The sequence below is a fragment of the Danio rerio genome, chromosome 12, assembly GCF_052040795.2.
Source record: "Danio rerio strain M-AB ecotype USA chromosome 12, GRCz13ab, whole genome shotgun sequence".
In the NCBI taxonomy this organism is placed as follows: domain Eukaryota; kingdom Metazoa; phylum Chordata; class Actinopteri; order Cypriniformes; family Danionidae; genus Danio; species Danio rerio.
The window spans coordinates 4,881,781-4,899,357 of NC_141032.1; the positions used below are offsets into that span (position 1 = coordinate 4,881,781).

The 17,577-nt window shown below is 35.6% G+C and overlaps 1 protein-coding gene across 2 annotated transcripts; it reads right to left on the bottom strand.

The window, feature by feature from the left end:
* Positions 1-3,402: 3,402 nt before the first annotated feature.
* Positions 3,403-17,256, bottom strand: si:ch211-173d10.4. Of its 2 annotated transcripts, XM_087275772.1 has the most exons (10): positions 17,165-17,256; positions 16,933-17,044; positions 13,496-13,516; positions 12,838-13,011; positions 10,156-10,313; positions 9,963-10,049; positions 8,615-8,687; positions 6,864-7,027; positions 4,296-4,410; positions 3,403-4,211 (listed from the first exon to the last, which is right to left on the bottom strand). In XM_087275772.1, exons 2-10 carry the CDS (start codon positions 17,027-17,029, stop codon positions 4,135-4,137), a joined length of 966 nt encoding a protein of 321 aa, XP_087131898.1. In that variant the 5' UTR covers positions 17,030-17,044; positions 17,165-17,256; the 3' UTR covers positions 3,403-4,134. The 2 variants fall into 2 exon arrangements, with proteins under 2 accessions (XP_087131898.1, XP_087131899.1); XM_087275773.1 differs by lacking the exons at positions 16,933-17,044; positions 17,165-17,256 and adding an exon at positions 15,961-16,019.
* Between the last annotated feature and the right edge of the window lie 321 nt (positions 17,257-17,577).

Below are 17,577 nucleotides of genomic sequence, written 5' to 3' on the forward strand. Positions count from 1 at the left end.
CAAAACTATTAAGTTAGCTTAATTTGCTCATGTTGTTCCAACATAAAGAAAGTAGTGAAAGAAGAGTGTTTAAAAAGAAAAATGAGTGTTTGCGATTACTATTAATTATTGCTGTTGAATCTCCATTAATCTTTTATCAAATTATTTTTCCCCTACAAAAGTAATTCCATCTAGTCCTATTTCCCTCTTTTAATGCATGTATATCTGCATATGCGGTTTCACTTTACTGAGATTATTACTAATTACTGTAATTGTGTCTGTATTCTGTTTAAAACAATGTGGTTGAAATCCTTTGTTCAAAACTTTTGAAGGATTAGGTTGCACTCAGAAAGACGTTTGCTGTTTGTTTAAATTATTTAAAATGAGCTGATACAACATTATTCTTGAGGTGTTTCAGAGGACAACCTTGTTTTATGTTCAATCCACTTTAACTTGTCAGAACTATTAAGTTAGCTTAATTCCTTCAGGTTGTCCCAACATAAAGAAAGAAGTGAGAGAAGAGTTTTAAAAAAGGAAAATAAGTGTTTGTGATTACTATTAATTATTGCTGTTGAATCTCTATTCTATTTGTCTTACTGAAAGCCTGTTTTTTTAAAATAGAATTCATTAAGCTTGTATCAAATTATTTTCCCCCTACAAAACTAATTCCATCTAGTTCTGTTTCCTTCTTTTAATGCCTGTATATCCGCATATGCGGTTTCACTTTACTGAGATTGTTGTTAATTACTGTAATTGTGTCTGTATTCTCTTTTTTAAATTGTGGTTGTAAGCTTTTGAAGGATTGAGTTGCACTCAGAAAGATGTTTGCTGTTTGTTTAATTGATTTTAAATGAGCTGAAACACAATTCTTGAGGCGTTTAAACCAATGACCTTCTTGCTGTGAGGTGACATTGCTAACCACTGAGCCACAGTGCTGCCAACTCAGCCTTTTTTTACAGTGTAAACAATGATATGGCATTATGTTTTTATGTTATTTAACTTTTGTAAATAAGTAAATCAGGTTTAAGTTTAAATGGTTTTACTTATACAAACTTATATATATATATATATATATATATATATATATATATATATATATATATATATATATATATATATATATATATATATATAGTTTAGCCAGTTTAATTTATGTAAATTGAGATGACACAAGAAAAAAAAAGACAGCACATTTTTTTCCATTGTATCAAATTTATTTTTATCTTTGTCTCATCTTTCGCTCTTTTCATGTTGCCTGTATATTCACAAACAAAAAGAAAAAGGGTCATGCAGAGAGCAGATTTTGTGTGATGCATAAATAGGTTTGTGTGATGTGCCCTTAAACCCTGGAGTACCAGCTGTTATTAAACTCTTATATGTGAGCTGTGATTAAAGTCTGGCTTTTCAACCTGTTCTGATTAAACAAACGGAACCCTTTAATTACATTATTTAACACAATGCACCATAATGTAGCTCCCTTGGTAAACAAACTAATCTGGCTCTGAATGAGATGTGTTTGCCTTTCATCCCATTACTTACAATCAAATATCTGAATGAATTAGGGAGTAAGTGACAGAATGATCAGGAGTAGGCGAATGAATAAATGAGTAAAGAAACTAAGTGAGCAGAAGTGGGTGTAGCATCCAGAAACCACTCAAATAAAAGTACTAGGAGTAATTAGTCAAGTGAAAGTAAAAGAAAACAGTGATTCATTTACTGTATGAACAAAGCCTCTCTTATGCCATGGAAAAGAAACAACATTCTTAAATTAAACTACAAGTTTCTTTACTCGTATTGCCAGCCTAATCTCACAAGGAAACATAGGTATTTTACGTTTTGTCTGTTTAGAGGTTAATAAAATGTACGATTTCGAAAATGGAGGTGTGGCACCCAACCCCGCCTGTAAACCCAATCGTCATTGGGTGATGTGCAAATCGTACTAAATTGTACGATTTAGATAGTATGAATTCATACGAATTATCCACTAAATAAAAAAATACAAATTGCCGTAAGATTGCATTAGTATTGCATTAGTGTGATGTAGAGCTGTAATTGGGCCATAAAAATTAAGCACGGTAGAGACCGAGCCCGACAAGCACATTTAAAATCCCGAACCCGTTAACAGTTCGACATTATGGGGGTTGGGGGTGTTTGACTTCGGCACGAATCAAGGCAACTGGACATAGTGTGAGTTATGTATATAGTATATATAGTATAGTAGTGATGTTATAGTATATAACAGCTACAACTACAAATCAAATAAAACCAGGTGTTAAACATTTCAAATACTATAATAATTACTAGTAAAGGAAAATATTCAGAAATAAGCATTATATTGTATATATATTTAAAATTCATTAATAAATTACACTGCATAATGTAGTATCATTAGTAACTATCATGAACAAATAGTCATTACCATAGTATACTTCAGCCTTTACTACTGTAAAGTATATACATAGACCTCCTCTCTCTTGTGTCAGCCTTGGTTGGCGACATCACCGACCAGAGCGAGAAGTGTCAAGCCTCCTTTCCAATGCACACGACAAACGACAAGTGACAGACTGGAAGTCATTCATTTCCCATGGAGAGTAGTCCAGGAGCTGCGTGGAGTTCCGATTATCTTTGTATGCGGAATGTTCGGATCAGCCCTGAGCTGCAGATCCGTTGACATATTTAAACTCCTGCGACTAGACCGTATGCGACCGGCCGACCGTATGTGATGTATTCCAGTGTTGTACAAGCAGGTCTGTGCGCGCGAGATGAGAAATAGGCGTTTTTTGGGTTATTTTTTAATTAGAAAAACTCTATTTTAACAAGAAACACTTCTGTTTATAAATGTAAGTAATAAAAAAAATAAAAAATAAAAAAATATATATATAAATATATATATATATATATATATATATATATATATATATATATATATATATATATATATATATATATATATATATATACACATACATATATATATATATATATATATATATATATATACATACATATATATATATATACATATATATATATATATACATACATATATACATACATACATATATACATACATACATATATACATATATACATACATACATATGTATATATATATATATATATATATATATATATATTGTTGTCTCCACATTTCCTCCAATATTTTTAGCAGTCTGAGTTTCTAGTATTCATTCAACCACTGTGTACGCACAGAGAATATAGGCTCTTGCTTTTGCACTTCTTTATATCAGACACTACGAGAACAGCTTCTCTAACATGGTGCACATCAGAACTAAAAATACTGTGCGACTGCCACAAGGGGGCGTATTCCGACAGTCTTGTCCAAATGTCATGAGCAGTGGAAAGACGGCTTCAGTAACGCACCAAATAGTTTGTTGTCGACCACTGAAAAACAGATAGAGGAAGAAATCATCATTCTCGCCATCACATGGCTTTATTTTCATTGGCTAGACACCAGCCTCACAGCTCTGTGAATGTCGGTGCCGTCACTTATTGATCAAGGATCGGTAGCTTGTGTGGATGCTAATGCACTACTTGACTTAAAAAAAAAATAAATAATCGCTTTGCTACTGAAAAGCTAATTGATTTAGAAAGTAGCACCACTGCTGCCACGCCACTGAGAAATGTAATTATAGCAGAATAGCAGCGCTTTAACAACATATCCCAGATTTTTAAAGAAAATTTTTAGATGTAACCCCATTTGTAATCTTTAACATTTTCATAAGTTACTAATTCAATTACAATAGAAACTGTAACTAATTACTGTTACATTTATTTTGTAATTAAATTACGTAACACCGCTACATGTAACTGCTCCCCAACACTGCAAATGTATACCAATCACAACAACACGTTGCAAAAACTCTTATGGCAGACGGCTGCTTCTCACTTAGGATTGTTAATGCTAATGAGGGAGAGATGGTCTATAATGGGCGGGGCTTTTCTCCTCCGATGACACGTACAAAGGGAGAATGTCAATCAAAGTGTTTCTGCAGACTGTTTTAATCAAGTGTGGTCATAAAAATAATTAATTAACACATTTTTACCATTAGAGGCTGGCTATATTCACACACTGCTACCGCACAACTGTGTTCAAACCACTCATAAAAGTGATTTTTGCACAATAGGTCCCCTTTAATGGATGACAAATTTTCCACTCCTGATCGGAACAATCAGACGCCTCTTGTAGTGCCCAGATGTTCCCGTGTTGACTAAGCAAAATATGGAGAAAAATGCAGCTTTGGTTATTTATAATCCACTATTTATGGCTCACAGTGTGTTAAATGCACACTTACCAGCAGAAGATGAAGCGTCAGCAGCGAGAGCAGCCGAAGCATAAACCGTGCGCTTGTTCAGAGATTGCTGCGGCCGATAAACATAGCCAAAAGAAACCGTCTGGAATCTGAGCAGCTTCAGAAAACAAAAAAAAAAGTGTCACAAGAACTGTAAAACATCTCGACACCTTGCGTAATTTTACAGATGACACTGATTGAGTAGAGTAGTGTGTGCTGTGGTCACATGATCAGATCACACGTGTGCTGTACCTGCTGCCAACAGGAAGATTAGCGAGATTAGAAGAAGTGATGGAGGAAGAGATACGAGGCAGACAGAGAGCGAGGAGAGTGAGTGAGATGGAGGATAGACAATGTGCTAGTAATATGACTAAGATGAACAACCGATATGCAAGTCACCTGAGCGGAATACGCAAGTGGGTGTCCATAAGCAGAGTTATGTACAGTATACAGGAGATACACTTATTTCCTCTCTGTCAATCTCTCTCTTTCAATTCAAATCAATGGTTGCTTTATTGGCATGACAAATATTACAAATGTATTGCCTAAGCATTTATAAAGTTTACATTAAAAACAAAACAAAGTTAAAGTCAGAATTATTCACCCCCCTTTTATTTTTTTTTTTATTTTTGAAATATTTCCCAAATAATGTTTAACAGAGGAAGGAAATTTTCACAGTATGTCTGATAATATTTTTTCTTCTGAAAAAAAGTCTTATTTGTTTTTTTTAGCTAGAATAAAAGCAGTTTTTAATTTTTTAAACACCATTTTAAGGACAATATTATTAGCCCCTTTAACCTATATAGTTTTGGTCCCTTAACAAGTGGGAGGCACATATGTAAACTGTTGTAATTCCTATGTTTTTCGATAATTTACAAAACAAACCATCGTTATACAATAACTTGCCTAATTACCCTAACCTGCTTAGTTAACCTAATTAACATAGTTAAGCCTTTAAATGTCACTTTAAACTGTATAAAAGTGTCTTGAAAAATATCTAGCCAAATATTATTTACTGTCATCATGGCAAATATAAAATAAATCAGATATTACAAACGAGTTATTAAAACTATTATGATTAGAAATGTGTTAAAAAAAATCTTCTCTCTGTTAAACAGAAATTGGGGAAAAATAAGCAGGGGGGCTTATAATTCTGACTTCAATTGTAAATAATAAAAACACAGTAAATAGTAGTAGTAGTATAATTAAAATATAAATCAAATAATATATCATATTATTCAAAATGTATCAAGAAAAAATAATAAATCAGAACAAACAGTACATTTAACAATCAACATTTTAGGATAAAACAGTTGTACAACAATAATAATCAGTATATTTACAGTGATTCAATTATAATAATCTAGTCTGTGTGTTGTGTGTGTGTGTGTGTGTGTGTGTGTGTGTGTGTGTGTGTGTGTGTGTGTGTGTGTGTGTGTGTGTGTGTGTGTGTGTGTGTGTGTGTGTGTGTGTGTGTGTGTGTGTGTTTGCAAATGCATCAATGAGTTTTTTTATTGGTCTGTTTGACTATATACACCAACACAATGGATTTGAAATGAAATGAGACGTGCTTCAACTGCAGACTGTCAGCTTTAATTTGAGAGCATTTACATCCAAATCAGGTGAACGCTGTAGGAATTACAACAGTTTGCATATGTGCCTCCCACTTGTTAAGAGACCAAAAGTAATTGAACAGAATAATAATGATAAATCAAACTTTTAATTTGTATTGGAAATCCTTTGCTTTCAATTACAGCCTGAGGTCTGGACCGCATTGACATCAGCAGACGCTGGGTTTCATTCCTGGAGGCCTCTACAGCAACTGTCTTCAGTTCCTGCTTGTTCTTGGGGCATTCTGTCTTCAGCAAGTGAAATGCATGCTTAATCGGATTCAAGTCAGGTGAATGACTTGCCCATTGCATAACATCCCAATTATTTCCCTTCAAAAAACTCTTTGGTTGCTTTTTGGTTGTATGTTTTAGGTAATTGGTTCCTTCTTTTTTTATTTGCATTTGTTTTCAATACTGTCCCAACTTTTTCTGATTTTGGGGTTGTATGTAATTGTAATTAAGTGAAGTTTATTTATTCCTAGATGGGGGACACAGTGGCCCTGCAGTGCGTAGCACTGTTGCCTCACAGCAAGAACGTCTCTGGTTCCAGGCTTTACCAAACTAGCAGATGTTTCTGTGCAGAGTTTGCACTTTCTCCCCGTGCTCACGTGGGTTTCCCCCAGATTCCCCGGTTTCCTCCCACCGTCCAAAAACATGCAACTTAAGTTAATTTACTTATCCAAATCGACACAATAGACATGCTTCCAGTATGCAGTTATCTACCAAGAGCCATCACTTGCTGTTTATTGGTTACTACAGCAGGGGAGTTCTCGAGATCTAACTGAGCTCAAACTCCTCTCCCGCCTTGCAATGGGAGGGAGCCCCGGGCTCGAAAATCTTATGAGCTCAGGGCTCTCTCCCAGGACAGCATGCCAAACAAGCTTTATAATCAATCATCAGCTAAGTGTGACCTCTTGAGCGTGCCTTTAAATGTGTGTAAATTCATGTGTAATAATTGTACCTGATCTGTGCTGATAATGATCGGGTCTTTGAAGACGGTCCACTGCACAGCTTCATCACAGGGTGGAGTGGTCAGAGAGCCGCTGTAACGGTAATACCTGCTAAGATCAACTCCCGTTAAGAGCTGCTGGAGGGAAATATCATCCGTAATTCTGACTGTGTCTCCTAGTAAAACAACAATGAGGCAGATGTCATTAATGAGAAGTGGTGTAAAGTAACAAATTACAAATACTCAAACTACTGTGAGTAATTTTTTCAGAAAAGTGGAAAATTTTTCATTTAAAAATGTGTACTTTTACTTTCTCCTGAGTGCATTTTTAGTGCTGTATCGGTACTTTTACTCCACTATTTTCCTTTAAACTGCTGTCACAAGATGTCAACATAACGTCAGATTGATTGTGGGGATGCTGCATTTTGTTTGCAAATGAAAATCCGGTTAACGTCAGAACCCAACGTCAGGCCGACGTCAATGTCCAACGTCCAACCTAAAACCAACCAAATATCAACGTCTAATGATGTTACAGCTTGACGTTGTGTGGACGTTACCACTATGACATCAGATCTATACCTGACGAATAAATATCGACATTGACATTATTCGACATTGACATTTCGTTGGTTTAAGATTTTGGCTCAACGTTGGATTTTGGTCAGTTTCTAACACAACCTAAGATCAACCAAACATCAACATCATTTGACATTGTTATTGGACATCAAAATAACATTGTCCTTAGACGCTGGCTAGACATTGAATTTTGGTCACCTGACCTCACAACCTAAATCTAACCTAATAATAACGTCATATGATGTTGTGTGCCTGCTGGGCAATACCTAAATGCACTACAGAATGTTACGTTTACACACATCCAAAAATTACATGTAAACGCATCAGCTTTTTACAGTGTAATACTCACTAGTCGCTACTCTTGAGTACTTTTGAAAGGTCTACTTTTTACTCATACTTTGAGTAATATTAACAACAGATACTTTTACTCTACTTGCACTACATTATTGGGCAAGTAATGGTACTTTTACTTAAGTATGACTTCTTCGACCTCTTTCCACCCTTGTAATGAGGGCACATTTACATAACAACAATGTTCCTAAAAGCTTCATATGCATATAACAAACTTTAGCAAATTTTAAAAAAGGGTGCTAACAATATTGACCTAAAATTTAACTTTACTCGGAAGACAAAAATACAATATTGAATAAAGCAAAACTTTTTTTTGCTCTGTTAAGCATCACATGGGAAGCAAAAAATAATTGAAATATCACAGGGTGGTGAATAATTTTGCCTTCAACTATATATGAAAACTTTCCAACATACATAATACTAAATCATGTGGATTTCTGCTGAAGCGACTGCATTTCACTTGTGAAAATTGAACAAATAACAGTATATGAGCACACTATACACTTTGTTGACATGGCTAAATGCAGTCATATCCTGTGGGACCATCAGGGGGAAATATATATTAAATTATAGCTATTTAACTATTGTACAAGTTTACAATTGAACTAATGTGACCTAGTGTTCATATGGGGTGCAGTTCAGTTGTTAAATTATTTACAAATAAAAATGAAGCATGTTTACACCAAAGATGATAAAGTTTGACAATTGTTCCAATAGATAAATCTGTCAAAATCATGTGTTGGTGGACATTATTTTAGCAATTGATGCAGTTATCATTATGGATATATTGGTCAAGGTGCATAAGATAACAAAGATTTAATTGAATTCTCTGTTACCTTTTCTAGGTATTTTCTGGAGATACTCCATGAAGTTTTCCCAGACTTGTGATGTAACATTTTCTTTTCCATCCTGAAGCAAGAAAGGTTACAACCATAAACACAAATGCACGACAAATAAAATGTCATAATAAGCTGTATCTCATTACATTCTGAGGTTTTCTGAGGCTAACTAACTTACAGTGCAAAAAGAAAGAAGGAAATGACAGTGATTTTCAGTGCGAAAGGAAAGAAGGAAATAACAGTAATTTACGCATAATTTCTCAAAAGACATCCTTGATGGTGCATTTGGCCAACAAATGCATCTTCCGGCTTAAAGAAATCCCTAGGTACTTTAAAAAAGCCTTTGTGAAAGAAGTAAACTATAGGAGGACAGCTTCTATTTTTAGAGGTAATAAGACGTAATACAGAACAATAAACAAAACAGCTGAACAAGACTTTCAAAGGGCACCTATTTTAGCCCTTTTTCAAGATTTAAGATAAGTTTTTGTGTGCCTCCAGAATGTGTCTGTAAAGTTTCAGCTCAAAACACCCATCAGATATATGTACCTGTATATGTATGTGTATATGTATGCAAGTATATAGCTGACTTATTTTCCCTGCCCCTGGCTTAGTTATGAATGGAGAGTCTGTTTATTTATTTTTATTTATTTATTTATTTTGATATTTATTATTATTATTATTATTATTATTATTATTATTATTATTATTATTATTATTATTATTATTATTATTATTATTGTTGTTATTGTTATTATTTTATTTTCTACTGCTGTGCCCCTTGTGTATTTGTATTTTTATATTTGTGTATTTATATATTTACTGTATTGTTGTTTGGCCTAATATGTGTTACTTTTATCTATAATGTTATTTTTTTCTGTCTTATCTTATTATTATTATTATTATTATTATTATTATTATTGGCTGTTCATTCCGCTGTGGCAACCTCAAATTATTAAAGGGACCAAGCCGAAAATAAAATAAATGAATGAATGAATAATAATAATAATAATTATTATTATTATTAATGTTATTATTATTATTAATAATAATAATGATATTGAATGATAAAATTAAAAAAATGTACACAAATTAATAACAAAAAGAATGACTTGATGTTAGATTTCATGGAGGATTTTTTTTTTTTTTTGCTGTAGTCGATGATTTGTGTGTCAGTTTTTTTGCAATTATTGTAATGGTCTTGGATATAGTTTGTGTCTGAATTTGTATTTTTACTTTGTGTAGTGTTTCAATGCTTATAATAAAAAACAAATAAATCAAAAACTTCCAAAATAATTCCACAACGAACAACGCCCTCTAGTGGACGAGCACTGCAAACGCGACTCACAATGAAAAAGCCCATCACAGCAAACCCGTCTGGAACTCTAGACGCAGCACTATCATTTAGATCAGTTCTGCGGCTTACGATGTGCATCTGCAAAGAAAAAAATAAAATACAAATAAACAACACGAGGCGTGAGTGTGTCTGCACAACACATTTAGATGATGTGAAAACTATCATGCCTCCAGTCGTCTCTCACCTCGACAGGCCATCTGTGTCTGTTCAGAGAGTGCTCGGAGCCGGGCTGCTGCCTCGGGTCTCTTCCTCCCCAGTGAAAGTGGAACTGAAGGACGGTGTATTTGTGTTTCAGACCTCCTCCCTGAACTCCCACAACTCCTGCTTTCAGCTTACATTCAACTGCAGGAAAAAAAGGAGAGGAGGACGCAGAAACGATGTAGGCTGTGTGTGCAATACAAAACGATTTTCTTACACCCTGTCCGAACTATTGGGCTAAAGTTGGTTTTATTTTCGCACGTTCGTTCATTTTTGACCAGTGACAATTTGTGAAATGCTAATACTGGATCTGAAACTGCATGTAAGTGTGACTTCAAAACAACATTAGCACTAAGTAAAGAGCCCCTATTATGGGTTTTTTAAATGATCATCCATGCAGTGTGCAACAGCTCTAAGGGCGTACTCACACTATGCCATCCGTACCGTGCCCAGGCCCGTTTCTCGTATCGTTTGAGAAGTGTGAGTGCGCTGAATCAGGCTCAAGCTCGATTCACTTGGCCGGCCCTGGCCCGGTTGGAAGAGGTGGGCTTGAGCGCAGTACGCTTGTGTGTGAGTGCAAAACGCGCCAAAGCCCGAAACTGAAAGCAAGACATGACTTTTCAGGGGCTTTCATATGGATTTATTAATCATTCTTACTGTTCAGTGAACGCAAACTGCTGCAGATTATTAAAGACGCAAACTCCTAACATCTGCGCACCTTCAGCAGACCTCCTCATTCCTGCAGCACGAGGGCTTTATGATTGTTTATGAGCGCCAAAAGTGCCGGATCTGTTCGGCGAAATATCTGACTGCGTGTCACCGCATCCCTAAGGACTGTTTGGCGATATTGCAATATTCGACTGCATGTCACTGCATAACAAACGATATAACTAGAGAAATCTCCTCTGTGCTGCTGAGTGAGAGAGCGCTTTGCACTGAACAGCGCAGCAGCGATGACGTAAGCGTGCCGAGGCCCGATTGTGGTGTGAGCGCAGGCCGTCGGTGGAGGCGTGAGGGGGGACAAGCGTGCTTTGGCCCGGTTCGAGGCAACTGTACCTAGTGTGAGTACGGCCTAAGTGAATGAAAACCTCCAGCTGAGGATCAAATCTAAAAGTGCACCTAGTTTAAAAGTATACATTTTTTAATTAAAGATTCGACTCGAGATTTGAGATTTAAGGTTTGTCATTCGTCGAGATCTTTTGCCTGTTTGTATCAATGTCAGGGGCAGATTGGCCATCTGGCAGGTGCCAGAAGAGACAGTCAGAAATGCCAACTGACCTAGCCAGGGCTTGAACCAGTGACCTTCTTGCTGTGAGGCGACAGCACTACCTACTGCGCCACCGCATCACCCTTAATTATTATTATTTAGAAATTATTTGATCATTTCTTATTTATGATAATTAATCTTATTTACATATTTATTTTTATATATTTGTGCATGAGTTGCGGCAAGGCCAGAAGGGCATCCTTCCTGAAAACATATGCCAGAGTAAATGGTGGATAATTCCGCTGTTGTAACCTCCGATACAGGGGTTTTCAAAGTGTGAGGCGCGCCTCCCCTGGGGGGCGCCAGAGCATGTCAGGGGAGGCGCGGGAAAAAATATTATATAATAAAAATATAATTATTAAGTTTAATTATTATATGTATTTTTTATTATATTTAAACGTTTTAATTAAACAAAGCTAAAAAAAATAATACGTCTGAAATAAGAAAACCTTTTTTACCCAGAAGGCCATAGCTGTGAATTCGCTTCTGTTTGGCAAGCCCGCCAATACAGGTATATGCCTGCTAATTTACAGTCTATGCTGCTAATACAATGGATCGGTTTCTGAGACCCCCCCGTTTCAAAGCCTTCAAGTTCAGGGCTTAAACCCATGATCAGTATTTCAGTTTAGGATTTACGTGGACAGGACTAGCTGATGAACCACAACCTTTATGTGTGGTTTGTCAAGACATTTTGGCTAATGACAGAATGAGACCCGCTAAACTTCGACTGTTTTGACTGGGATGGACAGTTCTTGGATCTGTTCTATTCATATTGAACAATCTTCTCAGTTTTAAAAACGTCATATTAAAATACTTGTTATTACTCTGTAAATAATTGCACTTTCATGCAAATGATGATAAAAGTGAGTTAAGAGTCTGACATCTGTCTGTGTCTTTATATATATATGTGTGTATGTATGTGTGTGTGTGTGTGTGTGTGTGTGCGTGCGTGCGTGCGTGCGTGCGTGCGTGTTTGGGAGGAGGGGGGCGCCAATGGATAAGTTGTGTCAAAAGGGAGGCCCACTGTCTTAGACTTTGAAAAACCCTGCTCTGATAAAACAGAGAACAAGCCAAAGGAAAAGTGAGGGAGTGTGAGAGTAAATGAGTAAAAAATAAGTGGCTACAACAGAATCGTCAAAATTAAGTGAGTTTTTCCTCACAAGCAAAATAATCTGCAAAGGAGTAGAATAGTCTTGTTTTGGTTTGACATAAGATTATTTTATTCATTTTTTTATTTATTTATACTCACTTAATATAATCTTTGTGAAATTAAATTAATATTTTTGTCTAGAAAGTGCTTCTTGATTTAAGAATTTGTAGATATTTGGACTAGAAACAAGACAAAAACTCTGAGTAAGACAAAACATTTTTTGCAGTGTTTCCATTTTTCTGATTCCTCACCTGTGTGTCCGTTATTCCTCAGCATCTTCATGGTGTGTGGAAGATTGAAGTTTATCAGGTCAAAAGGTCCCAGTTCTTGACTTTTAATGGTTTTCTGTGTATCGATGTTGATTGGAGACTGATTATGTCCATTACATTTGGCATAATGTTTACCCCAGTGAGAGGGAGAGTTTTCTAAAGAAGAATAAAAACACTTACTGGGAGTGTAGTTCACCCAAAAATGAAAATTCTGTCATAGTTTACTGACCCCTTGAGTGAGAGTAATTAGTGTGGAATTTTTCATTTTTGGATGAACTATCCCTTTAGGAACTTAATGAGGAGAACAGTTTATTTATAGTTGTTTTAGTGTGCGAAAGAACATTTTTTTTTATTATAAAAATTTAATGTTTAGTAATTACAATCATTACTGTTGGAATTCATCTGTAAAAATAAGCCAAAACTGACAAAAAATGTGATAATAATTTTCTATGTTTCATAAAAGATGTCGTCCAGTGAGAACATACTGGGTACCGAATATACATTGCCCCAGTAACTAATTATTAAAAGTTTAAAATAACAATTTTACAAGTTTAATTCAAATTGTGTAATTGTTTAACAATAAAATAACTGTAGCTGAATTTTCAAGAAGAAAAAAAAAATCAAGTAAAATGTTGCTCACCACAGCCAAAGTAGCACCAATCTGAAATAGATGTGAACGTTGAATAGACAACAACAACAAACAAGGTTAGCTCTTGTAAAAGAAATTCATTTTTAGATGACCTTTATCTATTGGAAACTTGTTTAAGACTCTTTAAGACGTGTGTGTATCTGTGTTCACCATATGTTCGCCATAAAACCTGTGTGTACATTTTCTGTACACAACTATATTCTCTAGGTGCTTATCTGGACTTTGTGTTTATCCTAAGGATTTCCCTTATCTGCCTATGTAAGGGTGAACATATTTCTTTTTGGGTCCATATAACTGAAATTAATGATTACTTAAGAAAGATGTATGGTTGTTATGGACATATAGCAGAAACGGCAGAAAACGCCTGACGTAAATGCAGATTAGGCCTTATTAGGATTTGACCTCGCAAGTAGTACAAACTAGATAAAAGGGTGAACACACTTTGCTTCAGTGTCTCACTCTGCAGAAACTGTTGTTGCTGTATGATTGTGACCTTCTTTATAAAGAATAAAACTTTGAAAAGACATCCAGGGTAAGACTTTGTTTCTTGACCACTGAGAGAGCCTCTTTAAAGATTTTGCCCCTACACTCTCTAAACTGCTTCAGACTCTTCTTCACAGAAAGAATCTCAAATAGTTTTGAGAAAAGTGGAAGGCGAGTAAATGATGACATTTCATGAGTGAATTGTGCCTTTAAAGGAGACCTATTATGCAAAAATAGCTTTTTATAAGGGGTTCAATCACAGTTGTGTGAATATAACCAGCTTCTAATAGTAAAAATTTATTAATTTTATTTTAATTATCACACTTCATAAAAACACTGGCTGCGTCTGAAACCGCCTACTACTCATTGGGTACTGCATTTGAATTTAAATGTACTACTCTGCTGTAATAAAAGTGCGTACTATACAGTATGAATGAGAGCAGTATGATTGGAATTCGGACGTACTACATCCGCTATTTTGTCATAATTACGTGACCTACCTGCGTCAGTTGCGTCGCTTCACTCCCAATCATGAATTCTGTTGCGGGGCAGGGCCGGAGTAAGACTAAAAATAAAATACTCAGACGAGGATTAAACCCCGGTCCATGGCGTTGTAATCTAACGTGCTAACCACTGGACCATCTGAGTTATATGATTAATAAACTGCAGGCTGGTTATATATAAACAGAGCTGCGGTAAAATGATGAATAAGAAGACCGTGGTCAAATAAATAAATTAATTTAAAAAGTGTGACTGCTGAGAGCAACAGATTCTGGAGCTAGGGACACTGGCCCTCGCGGCCAAAAAATGGACCGGCCCACCGGGAATTCTCCCGGTCCTCCCGATTAGCCAATCCGGGCCTGTTGGCGGGGCGTCATGGGATAGTGCAGCGTGCATGGGATGCACACTTAAGAATCTCGCCGGAAGCAGTAAGTCATCCGTGTACTTCTCGCATTCTGATTTTTGAATTTATGAATTCGAACATATACTACTCGGCTCACATACTGATTTTAGCGTATTATACAGTATGGAAGTATGTGGTTTCAGACGACGCCTTTGATTGACATTCTCCCTTTGTGAAGTTGCGGTCACACTGGGCTTTTCCTCCCCTAGACTTCTATTCATACGCACGCGAATGCGTTAGACCGGAAAAGCAGGGTCATGCGTTAGGTTTCGCAGGTTGTTGCGGAGCAAAGTTCAAGTTTGGTGAACTCTGACCTGCCGAAATCGCATTACTTGACTGCGTGAGACCAACCGAGGATCAAAACATGACATTTCTGGACAGAAATTTAAAACATGAAGCAATCGCTATGTTTTTTTTAATGTCTAATCATTTTGTTTATTCCCGCCCCTTTTCACAGCCGCATGACAGAATTTCGCCCACTAGTGACCATCTTTCCCTTATTAGCATAGAAGTCTTGTTTTTGAATCTGCCACTATGCTGACAGTCACATAGGCGTTTGTAGCTCCGCCCTCTTTTGAAACGAGCACAATCTCATTTGAGTTTAAAGTGACAGTCACCAAAGCAGCACAATTAGAATCAAAGCCAAAAAGAGGCAATTTCAAAGAGTTATAAAACATTATCTGAGAAATGTCAGCTGAAATTTCACATACAGTTCACACTCTAGAAACATCGCAGACTTATCTTGTAAAAAGTAGCATAATAGGTCCTCTTTAAGTTTAAAGTGAGATGAGTAGCCTTCACAAGTGAGATAAGACATTTAACCACTTAAACTCTGCTGCTATTTGGGGATTTCCGCCTGGATTTTGCCTACCCAAATTTAAAAGCTTCCCAAATCCACATACAGAGGTGTAAATGCAAAAATTCGGTATCATTTTAAAGAAAACCCTTTGAATTTTCATAAAACACTATTGAAAGTGTTTAAAATATCTGTATATGTCACCTGTGTTATAATAAACACCTAAAAAAAAAAAGAGTATTTTTTTTTATAAACTCAAATTTGAAAGTGTACCTTTTAGGTTCTGTTTGGTCTAGCATGCTGTAATTAATTTTGGTGGTTCCTGCACATGTCTGTAATCATAGGAAAAAAGGAAAATGTCTTTACCATAATCTATGCAAAAGTTATTGCATTCCAACTGATGAGAGGTGCTGTACAAGCCACAAAGATCGATCATTGTTTTCATATTTCACTATTCTTTTGTTTGATCAAACATAATTCACTGTGTTTGGACCACATCAGACATATAAAAGGATTACTTATGCACATCACCTCAAAAACAGAGGACAATGGCCCTGAAGCACAAAGCATAAGGTAAGAGATGACAGCTGTCTGTGCTATCTGGGGCTGCTTATTGATCATGAATGTATTGTTTACATTTCTGCGCCATGGAAACACCACAATTCATTCAACAACTGTTTGACATATGAATATAATTCAGTAAAAAGAATGCTAGAACTGTATGAGCACCGGCAAGAGCTTTCATTTGAGCTATAACTTGTACATGTGTGTAGTATCCTGGAGTAACCACAAAAGGTCGTTATTGGTTTATACATGTCATATAAAAAAATATGAAAATGAACCAATGTAAAATACCTAACTCGGGTATCCAAAATACTGTGTATTTAAGTGTAAATAACTTTTATACAGTAGAATAAAAACCAAAGTGATGCATATGTGCATAAAATATAGATTCTACACTTTCAAACGACACCATTTACGAGGGTCTAGTGCAACGCTAGCCCTTTAAATCTGAAAGCGAAAGTCGATGACGTCATGGATCCGCAGAGTTTAAGTGGTTAATTTAATAAATATAAATATTTAAAAAAATAAAATAAAAAAATAATAATAATTTAATAAATATGTAATTCATATAACACAATGTGCACACACTTATTATTATTATTTTTTTGTATATTATTCTATGTAGACAATTTAAATAGAAGATCCAACTAACACAATACGAAGGCGACAGAAAATACTCACCCTTTGCAAAGCAGAAGCCAGTCAAAAGATGAACAGCCACACATGTCAGAAGCATCTGCTTATTTAACATGTTTAGCATCTTTCGTTCGTATTGCATGTTTAATCAGAAGGTCTTTAGAATAAAAAATTAAAGAATAAAAAAAATAAAAAAAAATAAAAATTCTGGAAATGTTGGTGGAGTAACACTGATATCAAGATAAATTAAAGATGTAATATTTTAAATGCAACTTACCTCTGTTGCAGGGTGAAATATCTGAACTTTGTGAACAAGCATGTGAATGTATTGCCTCTGAATAATTGTGAGTTTAAATACAACCTGTAAAGGAAATGAGTTAGGTTCGTGTGTTCACACACTGTGATCTGTGACAAAGGTAACGGAGGAGATGACTCAGTTTGAGAACAATATACTTAAAAGAAAGCAAACACAAAAATGAATTCCATGTATAAGCAATTAATTCATCAGACTCTATTAAATAGCTTCTTTCAATAACCTTGACATATAATTTCTTTAAATATGATCAACTAAACACTGAAATGGCATAAATAAACTCTTGATCTTGTGAACACACTTGAACTGACCACAAGACTATTCAGCACTCCATAACAAGAAACAGTGCTCATTTATTTAGTTCACTCTCCATTGCA